The sequence below is a fragment of the Thalassophryne amazonica genome, chromosome 12, assembly GCF_902500255.1.
Source record: "Thalassophryne amazonica chromosome 12, fThaAma1.1, whole genome shotgun sequence".
Taxonomy (NCBI): domain Eukaryota; kingdom Metazoa; phylum Chordata; class Actinopteri; order Batrachoidiformes; family Batrachoididae; genus Thalassophryne; species Thalassophryne amazonica.
Window position 1 is genome coordinate 28,937,852 of NC_047114.1, and position 13,642 is coordinate 28,951,493.

General features: G+C 39.1%; 1 protein-coding gene across 1 annotated transcript in view; it reads left to right on the forward strand.

The window, feature by feature from the left end:
- The window catches only part of LOC117521187 (sodium- and chloride-dependent GABA transporter 2-like), a 125,943-nt gene that overhangs the window by 26,876 nt on the left and 85,425 nt on the right, over positions 1-13,642 (forward strand). Inside the window, 6 exon segments of the mRNA XM_034182537.1 lie at positions 2,431-2,506; positions 2,606-2,738; positions 2,955-3,089; positions 7,288-7,391; positions 7,489-7,613; positions 12,010-12,122. Coding sequence (XP_034038428.1) covers positions 2,431-2,506; positions 2,606-2,738; positions 2,955-3,089; positions 7,288-7,391; positions 7,489-7,613; positions 12,010-12,122 — 686 coding nt within the window.

Here is a 13,642-nt window from a genome sequence, read left to right on the forward strand (position 1 = left end):
TTGAGGAAGAGCATCCTGGCATATGTTCCACTGTGGTCCAGATGTTGGAGGGTGTGGTGGAGGGCTATGGTGTTGGGATGGTCCTTTTCACCAACTATCACACAAGTGTACACAATAAGACCTGAGACAACCAACCAGGAATATCACACAATTACCTATTAGATACCACCTCGCACGATCGTTGATGGAAGAAGGATGACCAGGACTCGCACCAGTTCTCAGCTGAAATCGCCTTTATTACAGAGAATGAGCCAAAGTAACAATAACAGAGAGTCTCTGGATTCACACTTAGTTTGCCCTAGCAATCAGACATCGTCTGAGGAGCTGTCAGGCGCTCTGAGCAGGAACCCCGTCTAACTAAACATGAACCCTTTCAGAATAAAAAATAAAACCCTACCCCAGACAATGCCAAAACTACTCTGTCTGTCTTCTTATTGGTCTACTTCCATTCCAAATGCAGTACAGTCTTGTTTTTTCTTGTGTCCAAATGCTGATCATGACCTAAAAAGGAAATATCATACACCGCCCCCACCATCCTGTCTATACTGCATGTGTCACCCCTGCCTCAATGAGAAAAACAACTTGACCTCGTCCCCTGATTGCCCACAAGAAAAACAACTTGGCCTCATCTCAGTTACATGAAACATCGGAAAAATCGAAAAACAGGTTTTCACATCCTGTCTCAATATTGGTTTATCAGCACTTTTTAGCACGCACAGGCACAGTGGTTATTTCAGGTCATAATTCAGGTCACACAGTAGGCAAATTCAGCAGACAACATTCAAACATAATCATATGAGCAGAAGAAAACCATCAGCCTTGTACCAGTCAATACAGAATGAGTACATTATTCATTAATTATGCTAACACTGGCAGTGCTGAAAATAAAATGTAGCTAAAAGACTATAAAGTAAACAATATTTCTACAATGGCTACCGCATCTTCCTCTGATCAGTTTGGACATTAGGCAAATTGAAGGGGGTCAATTGTTCCCATCACTATGGAGTTGAAATCATTAAGCACCAGCTTTTCCAGACTTTTCATGGAGACTGATGTGTGTGACACTGGCCTGAAGTCATTCAGGGTGGATGTCTCTGGTTTCTATGTGGGAATGATGGTGGAGGGACTGTTGACTGTTCAAGAGAGACAGTGACTATGTTTACATGCAGCCAATAACCCTTTCAGAACCGGAATATTAGCAATAACCCGGTTACACACAGGCATGTAAACACCCGCAAAACCCCGAATATGCTCATATTCCGGTTTTTAAAAAACCCGAATACGACCCCTGGGTTACTCCTTTTCTAACCCGAATATCAGGTCATATAAACGCACATCGGAATATCCCCATAGAAAGGAACATTATTTTGTGTTCTGCGCATGTTCTGTCCGCAAGGAATCTTGGTCTTTTGAGTACGGCAACTACTTGTATGCACCGTGTGCAACCCACCGGACACCACAGAAGCAGAGATAAACAAGCATGGGGAAATCCAGACGCGGCAGCACAGCACCACACTTTTGGAGCGAGGAAGAAACCGAGTACTTTATTAGTATCGTGAAAGACATGAATATAATGTCTTTTATTAACGGTAGAAAGTACTGAGATAGTAACATTTACAAGAAGGTGGCCGAAAAGTTATGCGAAGCAGGATTTGTACGAACGCCAGACCAAATCAGGCACCGGTGGAAGACGTGCATCGCTGTTTAGATGGAGATATTCCAAATGATACCAATGACCATGTATACAGGAGTAACTCTGGCTGCTTAAGCATGTAAGCGGGTTATTCCTAATGATTTAGAAACCGGAATATTGACCTTATCTCGAATATTAACGGCATGTAAATGTAGTGACTGAAGATGTCTGTGTACATACCTGCCATTTGTTCTACACAGGCCTTTAGAACTCTGAGACAACGTCTGGACCTGCTGCATTCCAGAGGTTCACCTGTTTCAAAGCCCTTAGAACTCGACTGTATAACACCTAAATGACAGTCGTCGGGGTTACGGGAGTTTGTGGGAGAGTCTGTGTTAAGTCTGTCAAATCTGGCATCATAAAAACTGTTGAGACAGTCTGGGAGGGTGTTGTCTCTGACCTCCGTGTCTGAGTTTCTCCTGTAGTTAGTGACTGATTGGATTCCCTGCCACATACTGTGCATGTTGTTGTCTAGACAGAAACCTTCAAGTTTTTGGGAATATGCCCTTTTAGCTGCTCTGAAGGTGTAACACAGCTCATAACAGGCCAACGTATTTATAGTATACACTGCTGCAAAAAGCACAGATAACATTTTTTAGAGCCAGACGTGTCTGTGTGTGTGCGCGCGCGCGTGCGTGCCTCCGCAAAAATAAAAAATAGACAGTATTAGATTGCAAAGAACAAATGATGACTTTGAGTTCCTATGCTCTGACATGTTTTTGTTTTCATACTACAAGAACATTGCATCGATCGTGGACAGAATCATTCATCAAAAGACCAAAATCTCATTTCTTCATCTGAAGAATTCTGGCAGTACGTATACACAAATCCTTTAATTTTGGTGCTTTTTTTTTTTTTTTTTTTTTTTTGCAAATGTAAAAGGAAACATTTTTAAACATTTATTATGTTCAGGAGAAGAATCTTGGGTTTGTCACGAGGAATTGAAGAGGTGGGTAGTCTCCGCTGGGACCTGGTAGGGTGTCTTCTGCTGAGCTGGATTGTTTGTTTCTTCTGTGTCTGGAAAGGAGTCAAGTCCTCAGGAAAGGTGAGTTCATTTTATGAATGAAACAGCATTGTCTGGACAATCCTGAATGACCTGCAAAATAAAATAAAATAATCAAAGATTACACCAAACCCTAATGAAATCTTGTGTGACAAAATCTCAGCAGGACTGTACTGTATATGATTTAGAACATAATGTTACTCGCATTGTGAGTGGACTTTATTGATTTTGTCATTGTGATTTTGTTTCTTCTGTCAGGTTGCCTACTTTACAGCAACCTTTCCTTATGTCATGATATTTGTCTTGCTGATCCGTGGTCTGACATTGCCCGGAGCTGTGGATGGTATTCGTTTTTATCTCTCTCCTGATCCAGCTCGACTGGCTGATTCTCAGGTGGGACACAAGTTTGCTGATTCAGTCACCATGGTACACTCAAAAACGAAATGGGTAAATCAGCCAGTATAGTGGTTGATATTAACGAACCCTATGTTAACCGTGTTGATTTGTGTCCAATCAAATTCATGTTCAAAACAGCTAATCCAGATGGTTCAGACTAAACTCAATGTGAAAGATACTGAGAAAAACATCATTTCCCAGAATCAGAAAAAAAAAATGTCCAACGTACTGGCGGAGTGTAGTGCAGCAGATAACTGAAACAATCGTGCAAATGGTGATACAAGCACCAAGGTTGGCACAAATACTCCATAGACATTGCTCTTTTGAACAAACCGACTGGCCACTTGAATTTTCAGTAGGTGGCCAGGTAGGGGTCAGTTGAAGAATTACACAGGGGTCAAAATTAAAAATGTTGAAATCATTTTGAAACTACACCACGTTATTTGTGTGATCGGAAAGATTCCAAAAAGGTATAGATTGGGCTATCTATGATTGAATGATTAGAAGTTATCGGGTAAAAACAGCAAAAATGGTGGCAAAGGTCAATTTCAGTTTGTACAGGGGTCAAAGTTAAAGTTGCTCCAATTTTGGTAAAAAAATGATGCAAATTATTAGTTGAGGTAACAGGGTTTTAAAAAGGAATAGTTTGCACCATGTATCATGCTTAATTATCATGTACAGGGTAACATATGTCACATGTCATAGAATCCAATGGACATTGACCTTGTTTGACCTTTACTTTGGAGACCAAACAGTCACACAATCAAAACTATTCCATTTATTAATCATATTAGCTCACCAATAATTTGTATCACTTTTTACCAAAATTGGAGCAGGCTTTAACTTTGACCCCTGTACAAACTGACACTGACCAGATCAGAATTTTATTGCATGGACAGGTGTTTTTAAAGATACTTTGACAATGTCTCCAGCATTTTCTATTGATGTGGATGATGTGGCAAATCTTTTAAGAAACTAAGGCTAAGAGCCCTGGACCTGATAATATCTGTGGTAAAGTATTAAAAAACGTGTGCGGATCAGCTGAGCAGCATTTTCCATTATATTTTTTCACGGTCTCTTGAGCTGCACAAAGTACCTAAGCTTTGGAAACATTCGGTTATTGTTCCAATAGCAAAGAGTGGCCCCCCAAAGTATTTAATGATTTCAGGCCTATAGCTTTGACTTCTTTAGTAATGAAGACTTTTGAGAAGATTATCAGATCAGAAATTTTGTTGCATGTTGAACAACAGCTTGACCCACTGCAGTTTGCATACCGAGCTGGCAGAGGTGTCGAGGATGCAGTGGTAACATTACTGCACTTTTTGTTTAGGCATTTGGAGGGGCAGAAGACACATGCCAGACTCTTATTTATAGACTTTTCCTCAGCATTCAATACCATCCAACCCTTTTTGCTTGCTGATAGGCTCTTCCATCATTTTAAACTTGATCCTCACCTGATTAGTTGGATAACTGACTTTTTAACTCATAGGTCACAGTGTGTGAGAGTCAATGGTGTTCTTTCTCGTGTGCTCCCCCTCTTCTACTGGCTCTCCTCAGGGTTGCTGCTTGTCACCCCTGCTCTTTATTTTGTACACTAATGAGTGCCGCAGCAGTGTCAGTAATAGACACATCTTAAAGTTTGCTGATGATACAGTTATTGTCAGTCTTCTTCAGGGAGATGAGCAGGACCACGGGCCTGCTGTTGATGACTTTGTCTCTTGGTGTGAGGAGTCTTTTCTGGAATTGAATGTGTCAAAAACTAAAGATATGATTATTGATTTTAGGAAGTCTACCTGTTTTCCATCACCAACTGTTCTTAAAAAATGTTGATGTTGAGATGGTGGAGAGCTATAAATATCTGGGTGTGGTCCTTGATAATAAACTTTGCTTTGAACCTCATGTTGATGTTATCTCTTAAAAAGGTTCAGCAAAGATTGTTCTTTTTGAGGAAGATGAGAACCTTCCAGGTTTCTTCTGAGATGATGACTCTTTTTTATAGAAGTTTTATTGAATCAGTTTTGACTTTTTGTATTGTTGCTTGGTTTGGAAATTTGAATTGTCCAAATAAGAGTCAATCAATCAATCAATCAATCAATTTATTTTTATATAGCGCCAAATCACAACAAACAGTTGCCCCAAGGCGCCTTATATTGTAAGGCAAGAGTCATCTTGGCAGTCTTGTCAAAACTGCTGGAAAAATCTCAGGCAGTCAGCAGGCCGGGGTAATGTCCATCTATAACAGACAGGTCCTGAGAAAGGCTAATGCTGTTTTGGATTGTTCTAATCATCCACTGAAAAAAGAGTTTGAGCTTCTGCCCTCAGGCCGTCGTTTTAGGGCTCCTATGAGGAGGACTAAAAGATTTCAGGTCTCGTTTATTCCTAGTGCAATTTTATTACTCAATGGCAATTAGCCTTTGATGTTCTTTATTTTGCACTACTATTGCTTATTTGCACATCCACATATTGCATTTTTGCAATACTTTTTGTTTTTGGCATGGACTCTGGATTGAATATTTGACATTGTATGGGTATTGTTTTTATTGTTTTTATTTATTTTATTATTATTATTATTATTAAGTTTTACTTTATTACTAAGTTTAGTGATAAAGGTTACTTAGTTAGTTATTATAATTAAGTTTATTCCTTTGTTTCCTTCCTTGTTTGATTTAGACTTTTAATTGGTCTTATTTTCACTGTTGATATTGTTATCTTTGTGTACCTTGTCCTTTGTGTGCTCCTGCTGCAACATTAATTTCCCTTTACGGGACAATAAAGCAATTCTGATTCTGATTCTGACCTTTTTTACCCCATAACTTCTGACCATTCAGGCATAGATAGTCAAAACTATACCTTTTTGCAATCTTTACGATCAGACAAATAATGTGGTGTAGTTTTCAAAATGATTTCAGCATTTTTAATTTCGGCCCCTGTGTAATTCTTCAATTGACCCCTACCTGGCCCCCTATTGAAAATTCAAGCGGCCAGTCGGTTTGTTCAAAAAAGTAATGTCTAAGGAGTATTTGTGCCAACTTTGGTGCTTGTATCACCATTTACACGATTTTGCTCTAAATATTCTCTTAGCCGCTGCACTAGTGGGTAATGGGCAAGACCAATGGACTTATCACAGGCTGACCCATTGTTTGAATTATGGGGAGATTGGGGGAGGGGGTCTTGAACCCTGTAATTAAGACTTGAAACCCCTCAATATATTCAAAAATAAAAGTTTGGTGGTGGGGGTGTTAAAATGTGTGTCTGTCCCTTTATACCAGCAATAACAACACATTTCCCATATTTATGCCTAGAAGAATCTCGTAATAAAGGATTATTAACTGACTGTGAGGTCTGTACAGGGAAATATCAGGCCGATATGTTGTCAGTACCAACTGAGCAACACAGAGGTCTACTTTTTAGCTTCTGGTTTGTAAAGAAAAGATGCGTTTCGGAGTGACTGTCATGGAAACCGGTCCGATATGGGAAAATATCCGACCGGTAATCAGCCAATCAGAGCACATGTAGTGTTGCAGCCATATAATAAAAGTGATTCTTACACACCTAACACGGATCGTTTCAATTTGTATACAAATCTTGCCTGCCTGCAATGATTCACGACACCCAGTGCCTGTGTCGCTCAAACCATTACAGAGTCACTTGGTAAATGTATCTGCCTACCTACGAGCTCGTAGTTAGCTTCAATATCAAGAATTGTATCCGACTTTTTATTGTCATTTTTTATTAGATTGTGAAATGCCTAGAGAGGACTTAGCTAGTATCTGCATTCATCCTTAAGTTAAGCTAATTTGTTTTAGCTAACACTAGCGAAGAGAAATGGCTGTGAGTTGTTTGTAAAACAGAAGTCGTCCCTGTAGTTTCCCCTTTTTGAGCCCACATTACGTTAAACATGCAAGACACTGTCGGCATTGTAAAGCTTCAGGTCACTGAATCATGCGTATGCAGCGGTTGTACTGAGTTCACTTTATGAGTAAAATTATGTATATGCAATATACAAATTTTGGTAAGTAACCAAGTCAAACATTCAAACATTCTGTCATTAAAATACATGATGAATTTGAAAAATAATGAATTTGTAAAAAGAATGCTGAATTATTAAAAAAAAAAAGACAAATAAGTAAAATAATCGTGAATTTGTAAAAGTGACTGAGAAGTGAAAAATACAGTTTTCTTTCTTGATTTCAAGGTGTGGTTGGATGCTGGCAGCCAGATATTTTACTCCAGTGCTATATGCATAACTTGTTTAATATCTCTGGGAAGCTACAACAAATACAACAACAACTGCTACAGGTAAAAGAAATTTTGCACATATCTACACTTCTGTTGAATGCATTGTTCAAATGTATATAAAATTTGTTGTTTAGGGTTTTTTTCTTTTCATTTGCAGAGATGCGTTCACCATGTGTATGTTAAACAGTTTAACCAGCTTCATTGCTGGTTTCACTGTATTCCCCGTTCTTGGGTTCATGGCACATGAGCTGGATGTTCACATCTCAGCAGTGGCTGAATCAGGTATGGAATGACTTATTTTGAATGCATATTTGAATTTTAGCTACAAATGTCAAAGAATAGTGGAATTACATATGATTTTTGGCTGCTCTCATGTGATTAGAATACAGGTATATCTGGAAAATATGGAAAAAGGAATGCGGCACACTTTCAGGTTTATTAATATAGCAATAAATAGAAATGTCATTCCCAGGATTTATAAATGACATGTACATAAGCCATGCAGCCCAGTCTGTTTTTTTTTTCGTCCTCCCTTCACAAGATGATTCAAATTTTTGTGACAGGGGTTTTTTTTAACTCACTATTACTAACCCTACTCCTAACCTTAACCACTCCCCACCCGCTGTACTTTTAATTATGTGCAGCCATCACGGAATGAATTAGAATGAATTTGTGCTCCCATGACGAAAAATTTGCAGTTTTTTGTGACAATATGACAAACCAATACATTAATGTATATTTTGTGCTGCTGAATCGTGACAGTCCATGATACTGGGTTGAAGCTATGTGTATACTTTCCTGTACTTGAATGGAATTTATAAAGGAACAACAGTGTCATGCTCCTGCCCCGAGGGGCTCCTGTTTGGTTGTGGGTTCTCATTGGCCTCCAGATTCTGAGTCATGTCTTCTTGGTCATGCTTTATTTATGATTAGTTCTGTTTCATTTATTGTCTGTGTCTCACCTTGGTTGCCATGTATTTAGTATTGTCCTCAGTTCTTGCCTTGCCTGTACTTTGATTTTCTTTGTTGCTTGTTGTATTATATTTGTATTCTTTCACTCGTGGTCCCTAAGTTACTTTAGTCTTAGTTTAGTTCTGTTTGTCACATTTATTCTATTATGCTTTAGTCACAGGTTTTGGTTGTTATTTATCTTCGGTGTTACTTATCTGATTATGTTTCGTTTGTTATTTATTGCATTCTCTGTTTATCATTTATTTTGTTTTATTTATTGCATTATTCTGTATTCTCTGGTTTTGTCATTCGGTTCATTTATTGTTGGTGTTGTTATAGTTTATGTTGTCATCTTATTATCGGTTATTGCATTTACTTTAATCGGTATCCATTCTGTTCTCATTTTGATTATAATCGATCTTGTTTCCTGCTTTTTAGATTATTCACGTTATTTCCTAGTTTTTCCCCTTTTGTCTTGTTCACGTTAATTTTTGTCTGTCGAGCAATTCACGTTTTGCACCATTGGTTTTTCCATCACTTATTCATCTTGCCCTAGTTCAGTTTGCTTTTGTGTCACTGCACTCTCTTGCACTTACCTTGGTCTTTCATGGTCACACCCCTTTCCAGAGCCTTCCACACACCAGCACCTCATTACACCTTGATTAACCCGCTCCCTATTTAAACCCTCACAGTTTTCACAGCTCACTGCCAGATGTTAATTTCATGTCACTCTCCAGCCTTTGTCCCAAGCTCTCCTTTGCACCATTTTTTTGCCTGCTGGATTTTTGACCTGCTTTGTCCTTGAGTTTGTCTTTGCCTCTGATTGCCTACTCGCTGTGTATTTTGACCTGTGCCTGTCTGTTGAACCTCACCTCAGCCTTATGCCTGTCTGTTACTGTTGCCTTGCTGCTGGACCACCTGTGTATCGACTCCCTAATGTGTTTTAGCAATTAAACCTTTCCTTACTCCGTCCCTGGTGAGAATTTGCATTTGTGTCCACCCATTTGACCAACTTACGCTATGCCTGACATACAGTGAGAGTGTGTGCACTGCATGCATTCTTCACAACAGGTGTACTCATTTTTAAATCAAGCCTGATTTCTGTTCTCACACACATATATACACATATGTAACTGAAATTACTGAATAACTGAAAATAACAAGAAGTTTCAATGCCTTGCTTCACCCTACGAAAAATCACGTGACTCCCCCAAATGAAGCTACTTTACGTCACACACATATTGGCGACGTCACACCGATTTGCATTCAGGAGTTATCAAACTCTCGTAGTGTCTTATAATGGCACAATTTGTCTGTACTTCATGTTTTGTTTGTTTTTTGTTTTTTTTGGTTTTTTGAGAGGAGGAGCGTTTTTGTCATGTGTTATTACTATAGGTTCATCAACTGACAACCAGAGAGAGCAAAATTTAGGTCAGATGAGCATTAGATTATATTGGCACATAGACATTCAGACACTATACGTACTGATATACACACTTACATGCTTATACCATTGGGCCTCATGTATCAATGTGCTCACTTGTAGCGTAATTTACGGTGTAACTTGAAATACACCAAAGTCGCCGTGACATGTATCAAGCAGTGCGCACCTGCCCATTTCTGGCGTACGCCTGACGTGATCTTGATAAATGCGGCGGGTGGAAATGATCGTAATTATAATAAACACGCCCATAAATTCAGACTCCGCTGCAGACACATCCTCATTTTATGACATGAAGCCAGGAAGATGGCAATGAAAAAGAACTTCACCAATCACGACGCATGCCAATAGAGCGTCAAAAGCGGCCGTCGTATCAATTGTTTTGTAGTATATAATCAATAAAGTGTTACAGTGGTCCTTCATTAATCGCTGGAGTTACGTTCTAAAAAATAGCCCGAATACGCGAAACCGCGACGTAGTCAGCTTATTTTTTACAATTATTATAGACGTTTCAAAGCTGTAAAACCCTCACTACACAGTTTATACACTTTCTCAATCAGGCATGAACATTTTCTCACTTTTCTCTCGTGTGTAAACACTCTCAAAGTTCAAACCTTAGTAGGAAAATAATACCAAACTGTTTCAGGCCCAAACATTTGTTTGAGAAATAAAAATAGAAGTTTTCCTATAAATATTATGATGGCATTTAGAAGTAACGAATTAATTTTAACGATCAACAAACGAGGTCGGACACATAAGAAATTATTAATAGTGACTGACCAGTATGTCACAGATCGGGCCTCTGCGTCCTGACGCCGTGCCTTTTCCACTCACACCTGGCTGTAGCAGGTGTTTGTTTCCGAGTAACAAACACATTTATGAGTAGTTGTTGGCGCTCTTTTTTCTTCTGGGAGACAAGATTCTTATAAACAGATACGCAGAACACAGAACACTGTAAAAAAAAAGGCATGCAAAATTGGACTAAATACTCCGCGAGACTCCGAGGCCACGACAGGTGAACGGCATTATAGCGAGGGACCACTGTATTCTCTTTTCACATGTCAATAATTCTTGACGTGGATATTTGCTCACTCAATTAATAAGACACGCCTAATCTGTCAGATTTCTTTATTTTTTAAATGTATTTCTGTATTTATTTTATTGTGACAACCGAATGGAGACGACAAAACCTGGTTGCAGCACGGGCGAATTAAGGGAATGACGAAACTACAGTTATTATCAATTTCATAGTCTAAAACGATCACACCACATGAAGTTAAGCTCAGCGCTGCTCTGGCTCCAGGCTCGAAGTCTGGAGAAAAAGGCGAGCAGCGCTTTCTTTGCAGTCAGCGCTGTAGCCACGGATCGTGCTCCATAACAATCCCGCAAAGGCGGGATTTGTATTGATTATTATGTAGTATAATCAGGAAAGTGTCATTTATGTAACATATACATTGATTTGTATAATGGCACTGTTTATCATGTTGCTCATCTTCATTTTTATGTGGATTCCAGCGCTGGTTCATTTTGGTGTATAATTTACGCCACCTCTCGACCTGGTGTATATTTTCAGCGCAGCGTACGCCAACGACCACATTGATAAATGCCAAGTAGCGCAGCCGTTTTGGCGTACACCCCATATACGCTCAAATATCGCCGTACGCAACGTTGATACATGAGGCCCATTAGGTGCACATACAGAGAAAGATTAAAAGGTTAGTTAGTAGATAAGTGTAAAGTGTGTGTGAGAACATTAGAAAGTGTTTGTGTGATAGTCTGTGTAGTAAGTGTTTGAGAGTGTGAGGAAAGGAGAGCTAGGGAGGATGGAGGCAGCTGTTTATCCACATCTGTACAAGCTGGACAAAATCTGTACTTCTGTGCTGTGTAAGAGGGTCATCTACAAAACTGGAGAGGTAGCAACAAAGAAGAGGAACAGACTCGAGCCTAACACCACTGAAATGATCTTGTTTTTAAATGAAAATCTTTGAACCCCCAAATCCCCATCATTTTTGTCATAACAGTCCCTAGTTTTAAAAGCATTTCCCAATATATCTCTCTGTTACATACAGTATTTTATGATGGCACAATCATATTATAACACAAGTATATTATTAATCTCTTTAAATGAAAATATAGTAAAAAATTTCAAGATGCACATCGAACCTTTATTATATTAGGATCATCATTACAGGACATGAAGAGGTTAGAAAACATCTTTGTCTTCTAATGTATTCATTAATCTAATGCTTGTTCTGCCTTCTGCTCTGGATTTCCCTCTTGTGTCAGGTCCTGGTCTGGTCTTCATTGTCTTTCCTCGAGCAGTAGCAATGATGCCTTTACCCCAACTCTGGGCTGCATTCTTCTTCATCATGATTGTCTTCCTTGGGTTGGACAGTGAGGTAATGTAAACCACATTTAACAAAAGACAATAAGATATGAAATCATAAATGTTTGGTGCTGAAGTTATTTGATTTATTTGAAGCAGCTGCTTAACCTCACCCTAACTTGAAATGTTCTTTTATACTTATATTCTTTCCTGACTGATCTGTGGTGTGGCCTTGTTTCTTTTTTCCCTCGTGTCTCCTTTGAAGAGGTTGTTTTTGAAGTGGTGCTGGGGGAGTGCTGGCATGGGCATCTCGAAATGGGGCCAGTGTGGCTTGTCTGCATCGCTGGGTTGCCATGCAGGTGTTTTTTTCTTTCTTCTTCAGGAACGTTGATTATTAATCAATTACCTGTTTCTTCACCATCTATCATTGCAGTCACCAGAATTATTGGGATTCCTGAATTTTCAGCACAGAATTTATAACACGTTAGTTATAAATTATAACAGTTATTGAATGAATGGACGAAGATCGCCAAGCCACTGAATGTTTTGAAATTTATTTACATCAGTCATTAAGAAATAGCACTGTTGCCTCACAGCAAGAAGGTCATGTGTTTGATTCCCACCTGTGGCCTTTCTGTGTGGAGTTTGTATATTCTCCCTGTGTTTGCGTGGGATTCCTCCGGTTGCTCTGTTTTCTTCCCACATTTAAAGACATGCAGGTTAGGTGAATTGGAAACTTTAGAATTGTCCAGGTCTCCCTTGCAAAACAGATCTTGATCTCAGTGGGACTAACCTGGGTAAATTAAATACTATAACCAGGCCTGGTATTTTTCCGGCCTGAGCCGGATTTCCGGCTTTTGGATCCGGATATATGCAGCGGAGGCGACAGGTTGCCATGTAATCCCTATGGAAGGACGCATTGTGGATATGTAGTGACATGGAGATGTTTGTCTGGAGTTTATACTTGATGTAGACATGTCCTGTCCCTGGCAATCAGCCTGTGAGCAGGACTTATGTCCCTTTTGTCTTTTATTTAACACAATTATGACAGAGTTTGGCATTTCGAAAACAAAATGCTTAGCTTAAGTTAATGTCAAGATTTCAAGATTTGGTTTATTGTCATTCCACCAAGTATACGCATACACTGAATGAAATGAAAAATCATTTCTCATCAGCTCCTTTCTTACAGTGTGTTAAAATAAAATAAATAAATAAAAGCTGCGCTTAAAAAAAGAAAAAACTTCTGATGTAAGTAATAAAATATTAGACAAAATAAGCAAGCATTCCAATCACACGTGCCGCGGTCACACGATCACTAACCACAATCACTGTTCAGTGTTATTTTTGTCCATAATAATCATAAAGTGCTTTAAGTGATTCTTAAGTGCTTTAAGTGATTTTTGACAGGTGAACAACTGTCAAACAGTGCTATGAGTTAGTTTGGTAAGTGGAAGGGGACACAATCTATTCACCAGCTGGACAGCTTGTGGAAAGAAGCTGTTTATCATTCTGCTGGTTTTGCAGCCAGTGCTCCTGTACCGCTTCCCAGATGGCAGGAGGGAGAACAGGCCATGAGAAGGATGATGAAGGTCC